The 14,549-nt window shown below is 45.0% G+C and overlaps 1 protein-coding gene and 2 non-coding genes across 3 annotated transcripts; all 3 read right to left on the bottom strand.

The window, feature by feature from the left end:
- Positions 1–4,748: 4,748 nt before the first annotated feature.
- ABT1 (activator of basal transcription 1) lies at positions 4,749–7,397 on the bottom strand. Its single transcript, XM_004384035.2, has 3 exons — positions 6,698–7,397; positions 5,916–6,118; positions 4,749–5,773 (listed from the first exon to the last, which is right to left on the bottom strand). Exons 1-3 carry the CDS (start codon positions 6,912–6,914, stop codon positions 5,393–5,395), a joined length of 801 nt encoding a protein of 266 aa, XP_004384092.1. The 5' UTR covers positions 6,915–7,397; the 3' UTR covers positions 4,749–5,392.
- A 1,826-nt stretch (positions 7,398–9,223) lies between these two features.
- Positions 9,224–9,312, bottom strand: TRNAY-GUA (transfer RNA tyrosine (anticodon GUA)). The gene is given in 2 exon segments: positions 9,224–9,259; positions 9,276–9,312. It is a non-coding gene; the product is annotated as a tRNA-Tyr (tRNA).
- A 3,511-nt stretch (positions 9,313–12,823) lies between these two features.
- Positions 12,824–12,912, bottom strand: TRNAY-GUA (transfer RNA tyrosine (anticodon GUA)). The gene is given in 2 exon segments: positions 12,824–12,859; positions 12,876–12,912. It is a non-coding gene; the product is annotated as a tRNA-Tyr (tRNA).
- Between the last annotated feature and the right edge of the window lie 1,637 nt (positions 12,913–14,549).

Raw genomic sequence — 14,549 nt, 5'->3', positions numbered from 1 at the left:
ACAGAAAGGGCCACATAAACCAGAGACTTCATCAGCCTGAGACCAGAAGAACTAGATGGTGCCCAGCTACCACCAATGACGGCCCTGTCAGGGAGCACAACAGAGAGTCCTGGATGGAGCAGGAGAAAGGTGGGGTGCAGAACTCAAATTCTAGTAAGAAGACCAGACTGAATAGTCTGACTGAGACTTGGAGGAACCCCGGAAAGCATGGGCCCTGGATTCTCTATCAGCCCAGAACTAAAATCATCTCTGAGGCCAACTCTTCAGATAGGGATTAGACTGGCCTGTGGGACATAAAGTAATACTCGTGAGGAGTGTGCCTCTTAGCTCAAGTAGATACAAGAGACTAAACAGGCAGCTTCTGTCTGGAGGTGAAATGGGAAGGCAGACAGGGTTAGGAGCTGGTTAAATGGACATGGGGAATCAGGGGTGGAAAGGGTGAATGTGCTGTCACAATATGGGGAGAGCAATTAGAGTCACGTAACAATGTATGTATAAATTTTTGTATGGAAAAAATAAATTAAAAAAAAGAAGTGTTTGTTTGCTGGGTATGAGAGGCATGTGGGTTTTGGGGAATGTTACACCGAGGAAATCATAAATGTTTACTGTCTAGTCATTTTTATTCTCTCAAACAGTGTGTCTATCAAATTAATATCTTAAAATGGGTATTTTAGAGGCAAGACAAAGAAGTGGATGAACCCACTTCACCCAGAGAACACATGGATAATTACATCAGTGACAAGAGGGGGAAAAAAGAAAACTAGAGAAACAACACAAAATATATATATATATATGTAATTATTATAATCACACTCTAATTCCTGTAAGTTTAACAGAGTTGATCACAGTTTTAATCTGTATGGGACTGTCTATAGATGTCTTAGTTTACTGTGACACCTGTTTTCATTTTCTCCTCGTGGCTTGCACTGATCCTTTGCAGCCTCCAGAGCTGCTTGTGTGCTGAACCCTCCATTATTTAAGCCCCAACGCGTGTAAGTGGATCTGAGGGGTGTCCCTTCTCCCTGACCTCTCTCCTGGGCCTTGCCCACCTTTCCACTGCTTCAAACCCAACGCCCTCCATGCAGCTCTCTTTGCAATTCTAGGAACACACCAAGTTCTTTCAGACACTGCTCTGTTGTTTTCCCAGTTCACTTTTCAGGAATGACCTGGAAAACTTGAAGACTGACCCATCTCTGAAGACTGTGATCATAGATTGGCTCCGCATTGAGGGCACTGCTGACCTTCCCAGGTAGAGTCAACCAGGCCTTCACATGGTTCCCACTCACCTCTTACACACATCTACCATGATACCTGTAATACCTCTGTATATTTGTTTCTTAAATGTCTCTTATTCTAGTGGCCTATGACTCATAGTGCCAAGGGCCATGTGTTATTATCCATTGTCATGCATTTTTCACATAGTGGCTGTCTTAGTCATCTAGTGCTGCTCTAACAGAAATATCCCACGTGGATGGCTTTAACAAAGAGAAGTGTATTCTCTCACAGTCCAGTAGGCTGCAAGTCCAAATTCAGGGCATCAGCTCCAGGAGGCGGCTTTCTTTCTCTGTAGGCTCTGGAGGAAGGTCTTTGTGATGCATCAGTTCTTCCCTTGGTCTGGGAGTATCTCAGTGCAGGAACCTTAGGTCCAAAGGACACACTCTGCACTGCTTTCTTGGTGGTGTGAGGTTCCCGTGTGTCTCTGCTTGCTTCTCTCCTTTACATCTCAAAAGAGACTGGCTTAAGACACTATCTAATCTTGTAGACTTCATCAGTATAACTGCCACTAATCCATCTTATTACATCATAGTGCTAGAGTTTACAACACTTAAGGAAATCATATCAAATTACAAAATGGTACACAATCATACAATACTGGGAATCATGACCCAGCCAAGGTGACAGATATTTTTGGGGGACACAATTCAATCCATGGCAGTGGCTTAGTAAATGCTGCATTAGTTAATTGGCTAATAAACTGTACTAAGAAGTTAAATAAATGAGTAAATAGAGAGGGTCAGGACGATCCCACAGCTTTTGGCCTGAGCACCTAGAATGAAGGAATTCATATCCACTGAGATGGGGATGACAGTAGGTGGGGCAAGTTTGGGAGGGGAGGGAGAATAGGAGTCCTTTGGAAATGAGATTGAGATGACTATTAACCTCTAATTGAAGAAGATGAATAAGTAGGAGCATGAGAGTCTGGAGTTTACCTGGGAGTGTGAACTGGAGATAAAATGCCGAGTTACCTCTATGTAGATGGTATTTAAATCCATGAGACTAGAGGACATTCCCAAGAGACTGGGCATAGATAGATAAGCATTTTAATTATTTAGTGCTGCTATAACAGAAATACCACAAGTGGATGGCTTTAACAAACAGCAATTTATTCTCTCGGTCCAGTAGGCCAGAAGTCCGAATTCAGGGTACCAGCTCCAGGGAAAGGCTTTCTCTTTGTTGGCTCTGGGGAAAGGTCCTTGTCATCAATCTTCCCCTGGTCTAGGAGCTTCTCAGCACAGGGACCCCAGGTCCAAAGGACACACTCTGCCCCTTGGCACTACTTTCTTAGTATGAGGTCCCTCTGTCTCTGCTTGCTTCTCTCTTCTATATCTCAAAAGAAATTGACTCAAGACACAACCTAATCCTGTAGATTGAGTCCTATCTCATTAACATAACTACCTCTAATCCTGCCTCATTAACATCATAGAAGTAGGATTTACAACACCTAGGAAAATCACATCAGGTGACAAAACAGTGGACAATCACACAATACTGGGAATCATGGCCTGGACAAATTGACACATATTTTGGAGGGACATAATTCTATCTCCCACAATAAGAGAAGACGTCCAAGAACTAAGCCCTGGAATAACCAATTTAACAGATCTTGATGCAGAGGAGGAACCAATACTGAGAAGCAGCTACCAGGAAAACCAAGAGATTGTGGTGCCCTGGAAGCCAAATGGAGCCCTGCTGGCGAAGTGGTGTGTTTGGCTAACCAAAAGATCAGCAGTTCAAATCCACCAGCCGCTGCCTAGAAACCCTATGGGGCAGTTCTACTCTGTCCTGTTGAGTCACTATGAGTCGGACTCGACAGCAGTGGGTTTTTTGGAAGCCAAATGAAGACAATGTACCAAGAATCAGTGTCTCAAATGTTGCCAGTGGGTCATGTAGGAGGAGCCTGAGAAGTGACCAGATTTAACAAGATGGAGATCATTAAGAACTTTGACAAGATCCATTCCCATGCTGTGGTAAAAGTGAGAGCATAAGCCTGATTTAAAACCCAAACCAAACCCATTGCCATCGAGTCAATTCCAAGTCATAGTGACTCTATAGGACACAGCAGAACTGCCTCATAGGGTTTCCAAGGCTGTAATCTTTATGGAAGCAGACTGCCATCTTTCTCCTGCAAAGCTGCTGGTGGGTTCAAACCACCAACCGTTCGGTTAGCAGCCAAGCACTTAACCACTTTGCCACCAGGGTTTAAAACAGAATGCAAAGACAAACTAGAGGAAGCAAGTGATGATAATTCTGTCAAGTTGTTATGCTGATATGGGGAGTGAAGAAATGGGGCAGTAGCCAGCAAAGCTTTGGGGAGTTAGGAGACATGTATCTTAAGATGGTGAAAATAATAGCATGTTTCCATGTGGATATGAAACCTCAAGAAGATAAAAAGAAATGATGATGTAGCATAGCTGAAGGAATGTCTTCAGAACAGGATGCTATCTAGTATCCAAGCAAAGAAAAACAGTACTTAAAAAACATGACTGTGATTATTTATGTAGTCACTTTACTTATTAAAAGTGAATTGTCCATTCGTGTGGTCCCCATTGGATCCTGCTCCTGCCTTCCTGCACAAGGGCTTGGTAAGCCTTGGACTTGTGAGACTCCCACCCGGCTGACCACCACCCCATCCAGGCTCTCAGCCCGATACCACCACTGTGAAACCAGAGAACAAACAGTAAGGAGATAGGACTACTCAGCATCCAACCTATCCAATTAGGAGGAATCAGGTGGGGCTAGAATGTCCAGTCAGTCCTGGGTGGCCAGGCCCTGGAAAGCCCCTCCTCCACTTACGGGCAGATCTCCAGTTCCTGCAGGTCCACAGGTGACAGTGCACCACATGACCAACCTGCCAACCCTGGAGAATGGCGTATCGTTATTGCTGTGTGCATTCCTGGACAAACTGCAAGTAGTGGCCTAGAACCATTTCAGGCTGGCGCTGCACTTCATCATGCCTGTAACCTCGGCCCACGGCATTCACGTTTGCCTAGATGACCTCATTATGCTTATGTGCAACCTTGGGGCCTAATACCTCTGCTGGCTCCTTTGGATCCTGTCTCAACCGTTTGCATACTGCTCCTTCTACCCTGGATATGCCATCACCAATCTACCACTGCTCTCCAGTGTTGCTGCCTACTAGGTGACTACCTGCCCGTAACTCTAGAATGGGGGGCTTTCTGTAGTTCTGCTGACCCTTCTCCAGTGGATGAATAGGTGCTCTGAGGGAGGCAACTATGAAAGGGTATAATGGAGGGCTCTGAGGCATTGAGATGGGTTTAGGAGTCCCTGGGTGACACAAATGGTTAAGTGCTCAACTACCAGCCGAAAGGTTGACGGTTCAAACCCACGTAGAGATGCCTTGGAAGACAGTCCTGGTAATCTGCTTCCAAAAACTCACAGCCTTGAAAACTCTATGGAGCAGTTCTACTCTGCACACATGGGGTCATGAGTCAGAATCAACTTGACAGCAGTTAACAATAGAAAATGTACGGGGTGGGGGGTGGCCTCTAAGGTTGGGAGATGGAGTGAAGGGGAGTGAATGGGGCACAAGGAGATGGAAGGTGGAACTTGCCCAACATCCCCCCAGAAACTAAAGAGCATACTAAGTGTGTGTGTGTATATATATATACTTTTCTTCTTCCTTTTCTAAAAATACATTTGGAAGGTGGCCCACCCCAGTAACCTCTGCCCATTTACTTTTTCTAAATAAAAAAGACAGTGCTACTGCCCTCACCTGTGGTTGGTAATTAGGACACCACTGCCTGGGGTAGTCATTATCACTCTAGTTGGAAGTAAAGGCCCTTCCTTGGGTCCAGAAGTAGGATTTTTAGGGGGTCCCAATGTGCAGGAGGGCAGGCAGCCAAGAGTCAGATAAGACAAAACTGGCACCTGTAGCAGTCATAAATATGTTAGTATGAATTAGGTGCCACAAGCAGGTAGGTACAGAGTAGAAAGGCAGGGAAATTCACACAACTTTTATGTTTAGGTCCTCACCAGACACTCCTGCTCTGAGAAACACAATAAAATGCCTGCCTTGACAGTCATTAGCACTCTAGTAGGAAGTAGGAAGGAAGCAGGGTAGGCCAGGAGATGGGAGGGGCCTCCCTGCCCCTCAGGAGTTCCTGGCCACTGAGGGTCCCTCCATGCCTTCTGAGGGCTGTGGAGCTCCAAAGATCTTGGCAAGGAGCCCTCTGTTAGAGCGGGCTTGGTCCTGGGCAGTAGCCAGACGAGCCCGTTCACGACCACCTGGCCGGGCTGCCTTCCGGGCCCTCAGCTCCTGCTCAGTGGGGCGCTGTGCAAAGGTCCAGGAGCCATTCGGGCGGGCAGGGTCCCCATCAGCAGCAAGGAAGCGGTTTCCCCGCTCCACACTTCGAAGATAAAAGTCAGTCTCACGCTTGGCCTGGGCGACCTCGGCCCTCAGGCGCTGCCGGCGCACCTGGCGCTCAAAGGCCAGGTGTTCGCTGAGGTGGGACCAGGTGAAGCGGTGCAGGTACTGCAAGCAGAGAAACAAGAGATCAGGGTGGTCAGAGAAGAAGAGAGCGGAACCGGCTGGGTCCACAAGAGGCCATTGGCGGTGCCTAAGGCAGAGGCAGAGAGGTGGGAAGATGAGTGCGGCAGCAAGCTTGTCTGCTCACCTTGAGGTTCCACAGGTCATAGCGGAAGGGGCTGCGCCTACGGGCGCCCATGGGCGTGTTGTGCAGACTGGCCGCCACGCGCTTGGCCACACGCTTGTCCCGGAACTCCACCCAGCCCTCGGTGTAGTCCTTGCTGTACTTGGACCGCTTCTTTGCTCCAGTGGCCGCGGCCGCCGCCTTCTTCTTACGCCGCACGAACCCATCTGCGCACCAAAAAGAAGTCAGTGCTGCGTCCGCACCTCCCACTGGCCTCGCTGTTTTCCAAACCCGCTGGCCAGGGCCCCACCTCACGGTCTTTGCCCGGGAGGAGTGATCTGGGAGGTGCATCCTTGCCCCATGCGTAACTCAATCCTTTGCTCAAAGGTCACCTCCTTACTCAGACCCGCCCTAAACTCTATTTAAAACTGCACACGCCCCCAACCCTAATTCGTGCCTGGAAAAGAGGAGGAAGAGTGGCTGATTATATACTGTTTCTTGGCCTGGCAAGTCGATGTGTGTTCAGTTTCGTGAAAAAGCCACTGCGATTTTTACTCAGGATTTACTCATTTAATAAACCGTTAAACTGAGGCCCAGAAAAGAAGTGGGCAGAGGCGGGATTCGAACCCTTGTACTACCAATCCGAGAACTAAAACCCAGTTAGCAAACCCTCGATACACCCGGTCCCAAAAGACATGCGCACTATTTACCAGCCAGGACTCAGCTAAGGCAACAGGACGTGCATACATGCCCACTCACCAGTGAACATCAACCTCCCTCCTCCCTGTCAGGGCCTCCGCACTTACCCTCAGGCTGGAAAAAAACGCGCCCGACCTCGCCATAGGCGCTGAGAAGATTGCGTACATGCAGGGGACGGAAGCGCGGTGGAATGTGACCCAGGTACACAATTCCCGGCACTACCCGTTTTTTGCCGCTGCATTCCGCCTGCTCTTCTTCTGGCTCCTCCTGCTCTTCCCTCGGCTCTTGCTCCGCCGCTTCCTTCTCTGAGTCTTCTGCTTCCATTCCGGCTAACACGTGAAGCACGACGGCCGTAAAGCTCCGCGCAGTCTGACGCGCACCAAGAGCGACGACCGGCAGCGAGGGGGCGGGGCCAAGGGGCCGGATGACAAAGAAAAGACAAGACAAGGCGATGCGGGCGGGTGCCGAGTGGAGAGGGCGAGTGGAGAGGGCGGAAGTGGGATCTCAGGTCAGCTGCAGGATTCAAAGCGTGGGGGCGGGATCAAAGGCTCGAACTGCCAAACAAACCACTCCTGAGCTGGAGAGGCACGACCGGAAGAGGCAGATCCTGATGTAGAACATACCCCTTCCAACCCCTTGCTGAGGCGCAAAAAGGTTGGATGAGGCTGGCTTTTCAGGGAATTTAGCCGAACAGTTTTTTGGAGTGACTCCATATGTTCTAAGGAGACCTGGTGACACAATGGTTAAGATCTCGGCTCCTAACCGAAAGGTCCAGCCTGAAAGTCTTTGGTTGGAACCCATCAGCCGCTCCGCAGGAGAACAGACCTGGCGATCTGCTCCTCTAAAGATTACCGCCTAGGAAACCTTATGGAGCGGTTCTGCTCTGACCTGTGGGGTCGCGATGAGTCGGAATGAAGGCACACAACAACCATTTGTTCTAGCCATCAAAATACAGTTTTACCGAAGGACCTGGGTTCCACTCTGGTTGACAGTTGCGAGATGACGCAACTTTTAAAGTTTACTGAAGTTTCAGTTTTTTAATTTGATTTTGAGTTTTGAAAATTTAGAGTTTGAATATTTTGTCTAAATTTAAATTTTGAAAATGTAGTTTAATATTACTTTTGCAAATTTAAGTTTTTGAAACATTTAATTTTTGAAAATTTAAGCTTTGGACTTTTAAATTTCAAACTTGGTTTTGTGAATGTCTAAAATATTAAAGTGTGTGATAATTATTTATTTCATTTAAAAAAATTATTTGGCGTCTGTTATACGTTTGTTTTGATATATGATTCATATTTTATTTATGGTACAAATACATGTTGTCAGATGCACACATGGCCCGGACTCAGGCGACCACCGGTCGGCGTACTCAGTCCTCCTCTTCCGGCCGGGTCCTGTCGTCGCAGGTTTCACCTCAGATCCCAAACCACTGTTCCCTTGTTTATGGGACTATAGAATCAGGGCAGTTCTGGGGACGAACCCTACAGGAAAACCAGAGTCTCATTCCCCGCGTCCTCAGCCTCGGCCTCTTCTAGTCAACAGATGTCGCGCCCAGTGTGGGTCGCCATCCGCGCCCTTAATGAGCTGCGCAGCGCGGCGGTTCCTCCGATCCGCACCCGCCGCGGAGCCGACTCTGAGAGCGTCTCCGCCGAACCACGTGCAGTTACTCCGCCAGCTTTCTGGGAAGGGCCCAGGACGAGTTTGAGGAGTAGCAATATAAATCTATCCTTGTTGCGGCCGGATAATACTTCCCATCCAGCTCGAATGCGGGCGCAAAGCCACGCACATGACTGAAACGGGTGACATATGTCCACAGTCACAACCCAGGATGACAACTTTTGCCGGGTAGGCCCCAAATATATTCCTAAAGTAACGCGGTGCCGAAGTTCTTTCACGGAGTATCTAAAATTCTAATAAACTAGACTCCTTGAGTTCTCACCTGCCCATTTTATTGATTTTTTTGGAAAGAACATCTGTCAGTTGCTCTCTGCTCCTTTACGGGAGCGTTGTGAGAGGAACAGACTCAAGTCCTGCTTATAAATTCTTAACACTGACCTCTTCAAAACACAGTAACAGTGAATGAAATGAGAGTACATCTTAGAGTTGCTTCAAAAGAAAGGGGACGGGGGAAGGGTATGAGGGGGAGTAGATGAAGGAAGAGTGGCTGTCGGTTGTGCTAGTTTGATGACTACAATGGGAATTCCTTATACTATTTTCTCTACCTTGTGTACGTTCGAAATTGTCATAAATGTTTATTCAAAAAGTACCATCATAACAGAAGGACCATCAAAACTCCAAAAAATTTTAAATGAAAACCTTGAGAGTAGGACGTCCTTCCCATTCTGCACACTCCTCCTGTCCCCTTCTCAGCAGAACTCAGTGGAAAATCAATCATCCAGGACATCCGGCCTTACTCTAGCAACCCAAATGACCTGTGAAGCAGCCATTGTTAGCAGTTTCCTTTGTATGTACCAGAGGATGATTTATATATTTTTTAAAGATTCCTACATCTTTGAGCACAATTGTCACTTTGTTCTCTAATTTTCCTTACATGTACTAAGGGTTTATTGCTATGAGAGTCCGAACCCATAGAATGTTAACGAGAAGCCTCATTGGGCTTTAGCAAAAGTGAGTCCTTCGAGCCGGATTCGAACCAGCGACCTAAGGATAACCCGCATGGAACACCTACAGTCCTCCGCTCTACCAACTGAGCTATCGAAGGATCCTGCTTTGTGCTTCCTTAGGCTATTTTAAATAATATTTGTCCTAATGATCTCGCTTTGATTACATTCAATTTTATTTCAAAATTACAGGTAAATATGAGGGAGTTTTCTAGAGTGCTGTAAATGTTCTATGAACTGATCTGGGTGCTTATTGCACAAGTGTAAAAATATGCAAAAATTCATCCCCTTGAAAGCCGAAGATTTGTGCTTTTTATTGTATACGTGTTATACATACGTTTAAAAAAAAAAATCGATCACCAATGTTCCGTCTCCTGCTCCCCTACATACATAGAACCATCGCCCCTATTAAGCCTGTTGTTCAACTGTGCTGTACGATTAGCACCTCCTCTCCCTATCAAAAGTGTCTTCATTGACTGATAAATGGTAAGATTATTCTAAATGTAAAGAACTTATTTGAAGAGGAACCTACTGTCTTGAAGCAGAGTTACTGCTCAATTCGTTTTGGAAACACTGAGATTCTCCTTTCTGAAGGATGAAGGAAAATTATGTATAGACACAAACATACTAATGAAACATGAGAAGGGTGTATGTGTAAGTTTTTTAAAAAAGGAATTGCATGGCTTATAAATTGCACAATTATAGTGAGACAAGTAAAAGTAACACAACTCCTACTCCTATTTAAAAAAGAAGTGTAGGTACTCCATTTACAGGGATACTGTCATGCATTGCTGATGAGTGCTGAGTTTGGCTCTCAGCTTGCTGGCATCTAAGACAGGATGGGTGCCAATGGGTGAAAAAGGAAACCATGTAGAAAGACTGTTATTGATTATGTATTTGTGGAAAAGATGATCTAGTTAATGTATTTATTAAAAAAATCATTGCTTATTAAAATGAAAGTTCATAACTATAGTTACGAAAAAATGCCAAATTTTTCATCAAAAAGGTTTTGTCCAATAATTCCTATGAGAAATTTTGACAGCACATAATAAAGGTTTAATTCAGTGATTCTATTCCTTTCCATGGGAAACTAAGAATATCTAGTCTAGTAAATTTTTTTCCCAATAATCTAACCTAATTCAGGGGAAATAGGAGAAGCCAGAGTAAAGAAAGCCTAGAAAAACTGACAGTTCCTATGTGGGATGATCTTTCCCACATATCTAAGCTGAGTCTTGGACACAAAAGTAAAAGCAACTGAGCTGTCATTCCACTGTCAAACCTCAGGATCTCAGTTTATTCTCAGACAAAAGTTCCTCTAGTTTTCACAGAGAGAAAGGCAGAAATGGAACCTGAAAGAAGCCTCACCATTTTTCTCACTAACTAGCACTAAGGTACAAGTGCTCCCTTGAGACCCCAGAGCTTCATGTCTTCCAGTCACGTGGTACTCTAAAGTTGATTTTATTCTGAAAAACTCTTAAAGCTGATCTTGTCAATTAGTTCTTTCACCTGTAAACTAATCTGAGCATAAGACTCTCATCTCAGCGTCTTTAAAGTTGCAATTCTATCTACCCTGAATGCTCTTTCCCCAAGATTGGGGCTATAAGAGCAAGTAATCCACACTTTTTCACACTAGACTTACATCTCGCCTTTTGGGAAGACTCTCTTTCCTCTGTATACAGAATAAATGTCAAAATTACCAGCTATTCGATTCTTTGGGCACAAGTTTTCCCCAAGGCAGTCTGAAAATTGTAGTGTGAAATCACCAAATCCAAATCTTCCTAATTCCTTGTGCTCCTAAAATTACCGTATAAGATCATTTCTTAATGTTGTGTTTTAAACCTAATTACTATGAGTAGACTGACGATCATATTCTAGAAAAGTTTCATGACTATGTCATACATGTGTGCCATCTGTGGTCTAAGATTTCTGCTTCCATGGCTGAAATGGCTACAGGAAACCTGCACTTTGTCTTGTCTTCTGCTCTTATTCCCGAGGGCAGGCAGGGTTTCTCAACACTCCTAACACCTTGTAGTTTAGCAGTAGTAATTACTATCTGGGAGCAGGGAAGACGTCTTTAGTCCCAAGCAAAGCCATATATGCAGCGTCCTGGGACTGATTAGTAGTCTAATGCCTTGGCCACTTAGCCACTTCATCTGCTCTTTTATCTAGGTATCCTTGCCAATAATTAGTACTTCAGCCTTGCTTGACAACTTCAACGCTCCACCCCTGCCGGGTCTAGTCCCCCAAGGACGTGTCCACCAGGGGGCGCTATCCGCACCCTTAATGAGCCGCCAGGCGCCGCGGTTCCTGCAAACTGGACTGCCGCAGGGCTTACTGCGAGGGCAACGCCCGGGCTCGTTTTACCACTTAATATTAATATTTATATTACTTATTAATAGCAATATGCCTTAGGCATGAATCCTGGTGCATTCTTTTTTCACTCAGACTCGAATCTGCTCTAGGCACGAAGCTACCCTGAAGAACAGTAAACCAAAACCCGTCGTCGTCGAGTCGATTCCGACTCATAGAGACCCTACAGGACAGAGTAGAACTGCCCCAAAGGGTTTCCAAGGCGGCTGGTGGATTTGGGTGTCAAATATGTACTAAGTTACAATACAGGCTTGACAATTTATCCCTGGACAAGGGCCCAACTACATTTCTAAAATACTGATGGCCTGGGCGGCCTTCTCAGCTTGCGGTTGCCGCACCTTCCTCGCGTTCCCACTTGCACTCTTTGTTAATTTGAAGGGAGACAACTTTTTTGGTCAGTTTTCTTCCCCTCCTAGTGCGTGTGAAGTGGGGCAGGGGGACGGATTCGATTTGTTTTGAATCCTAACACCGACTTCTTGTAAACATAGCAACAGTGGGAGAAATGAAAACACATCTTGGATTTACTCAGAATGATCAGGGACGAGGACGAGGTGTATGTATGGGGGTAGATGATGCAAAATGGCTGTGAATTTAGGGTGGTTGTATCTCGATGACCAGTACGATGAGAGTTCATTACACTATCTGCTGCTTTGAAATTGTCTGAAATTGTATGTTTGAAATTGTCGCCAGTAAAAGGCTCCTTCAAAAGTACCAAGATGACAGAGGTACTCAAAGGCCGTCGCATATCCAACGGAAATTAAAGTGAAAACCTCGGGCCTCAGGGCATCCTTCCATTCTGCATACTTCTCAAGCGGCTTCTCAACTGAACTCTGTCGTGGGCGCTGCCCCTGATTTGTTGGTCCGATGTGGACACGGCAGGAGCCCAAACTCTAACTCGATGGCGGGAGAGGGAATAAAAACTGCATTTGATGACCATTGGTGGTGGGAAAGAAGGATGGGGGAGAGAGGCACGTATCCCGCAGGAGTTAGGGTAGGGGAAGGAGGGGAAAGGAAGGACGTCACTGTTGCCCGGTGTGAATTTCACAAGTGAAAACTGAAAACAATGTCTTCCTGGAAACTTTACCTTTCAGCGACCCTGCTGCCCTTCCCTGAAGCAATCGACGCCTCCCTGTTTTTATAGAAATGGCAGAGCTGTCTTTTTAACACGGTAAACATCTGAGAAAGTGAGAAAGTCAGTATCAGTACTTACTGAGATCAGGCTAACAAGTTTCAAAACTGTCGTCCTTCGAGCCGGATTCGAACCAGCGACCTAAGGATGTCTAGCATAGTATACCTACAGTCCTCCGCTCTACCAACTGAGCTATCGAAGGACACCTGATAATGTATTCTTTTAAAAATCCTTAAAATAATTATTTGTTCTGAAGGTTTCTACTTTGAATTTATATCTGCTTTGAAAGTACAGCTACTCCTAAAATAATCTTCTTACGCACTGGAAATGTTTTATATAATGATCTGGGTATGGTTTTAGGAATTTATAAATATGTAAAATTTTATTAGGTTTTATTTTTAAGATATTAGGATGTTACTGTATGTATGTAAGTTATATCTCAAAACAAAAACAGTACCGGTATCCTATGTCCTCCTTCTCTAGGTATGAATCCCCTGGATTACGCCTGATATTTTCCTGTCCCCTCTGATTACCTCCCTTTTCTCTCTTAAAAAGTGTCTTGGTTTGGTAGGTAAATGATATGGTTACCCTAAATACAGTCAACTGTTTTGAATAAAGTTTCAGTGTCGTCAAACAGCAATGTCCAGTACATTTTAGTACCATTGAGTTTCTCCTTTCCAAAAGTCTGATGGGAAATTATGCATATTCATAACTTTAATGATGAAACATGTAGAGTGTTTTGTGTATATATGTGTGTAAATTTTTTTAGTTGGATAAATGATTTGGGTGGTTGATATTATATTGCATAGTGGAGCAATTAAAATGAAACAAAGAAAACTTTAAATGGAAATGTAAATATTCCTTTTCAAAGCAAATTGTCAAACATCAAGTTTCAGCAGAGATTGTCACATGTTCAGCCTCTTGCGCCTAAGGCAGGAATGGATGCAGACGGAGAATATGCTAAATCATCTGGAGAGAAAAGGCTTTCCTTGATGACGTATGTAAGGAAAAGACTAGTAACTGTATGTCTCTATGACTATATTATTACCAAATTTTTTTTAAAATGTAAATGGCAGCCACCAACACCTCCCATTAGAAATATTGAGAGCAATTATATTTAATTCAGTAATTAAATTCCTTTCCTTGAGAAATTAAGCAAACATCATCTGGTAACATAACCTAACCTAATAGAGAGTGAGTGAATAGCTGAGGGGCAGGGCTTGGAAAATGGCAGTTTCTTTCCTCTATTATCAGGTGTACTATCTGGGCCTTGGATGCCAGATGCAAAAGCAGCAGAGATGCCAACATGTGGTGAAATTTCAGGATGCTGCTGGACTCAGTTGCTGATACAGCAAGGAACTGTCTCTACCAAGATACAGAAATATTACTCAGGTGACAGAGGAACAGGAAGGCCAAGAAAGCAAACAGGAAGGAGCAAGTCCACCTTTCCCCCTCCATCCTTGCATTCTCCCTCTGGATTCCCTTTTGGCGAAGCTTAACAGGGATCAGGTAGTAAAGCATCAATGTTATTTACAGGATCCCATCCCTGTATCACAAGGCGGATTAAAGAAGGGTGAGTTTTTAACTCTCTTGCCTAAGATGTGGGGAGCAGAAAGGTAAGAGTTTCGTCCCACCAAAAGTTATCTACTTTTTTCCAGCCCTAATTGCCATGAGAAAGCAAAAGAGAAGATCAAGCATTAAGAACAGTATAAAGGTCTTGAAAAGGCCTATTAGGGGTGTGCTGCACAGCATAGGGACATAGAGTCACTTTCTTAAATAAGCTACTTGGCCTTCTCCATTTCAAAATTAATCATCTTGCACCGATTTAATTGAGACTAG

Source organism: Trichechus manatus, unplaced genomic scaffold, assembly GCF_000243295.1.
Source record: "Trichechus manatus latirostris isolate Lorelei unplaced genomic scaffold, TriManLat1.0 scaffold00115, whole genome shotgun sequence".
Lineage (NCBI taxonomy): Eukaryota > Metazoa > Chordata > Mammalia > Sirenia > Trichechidae > Trichechus > Trichechus manatus.
This window is presented reverse-complemented; position numbering and strand designations above follow the sequence as displayed.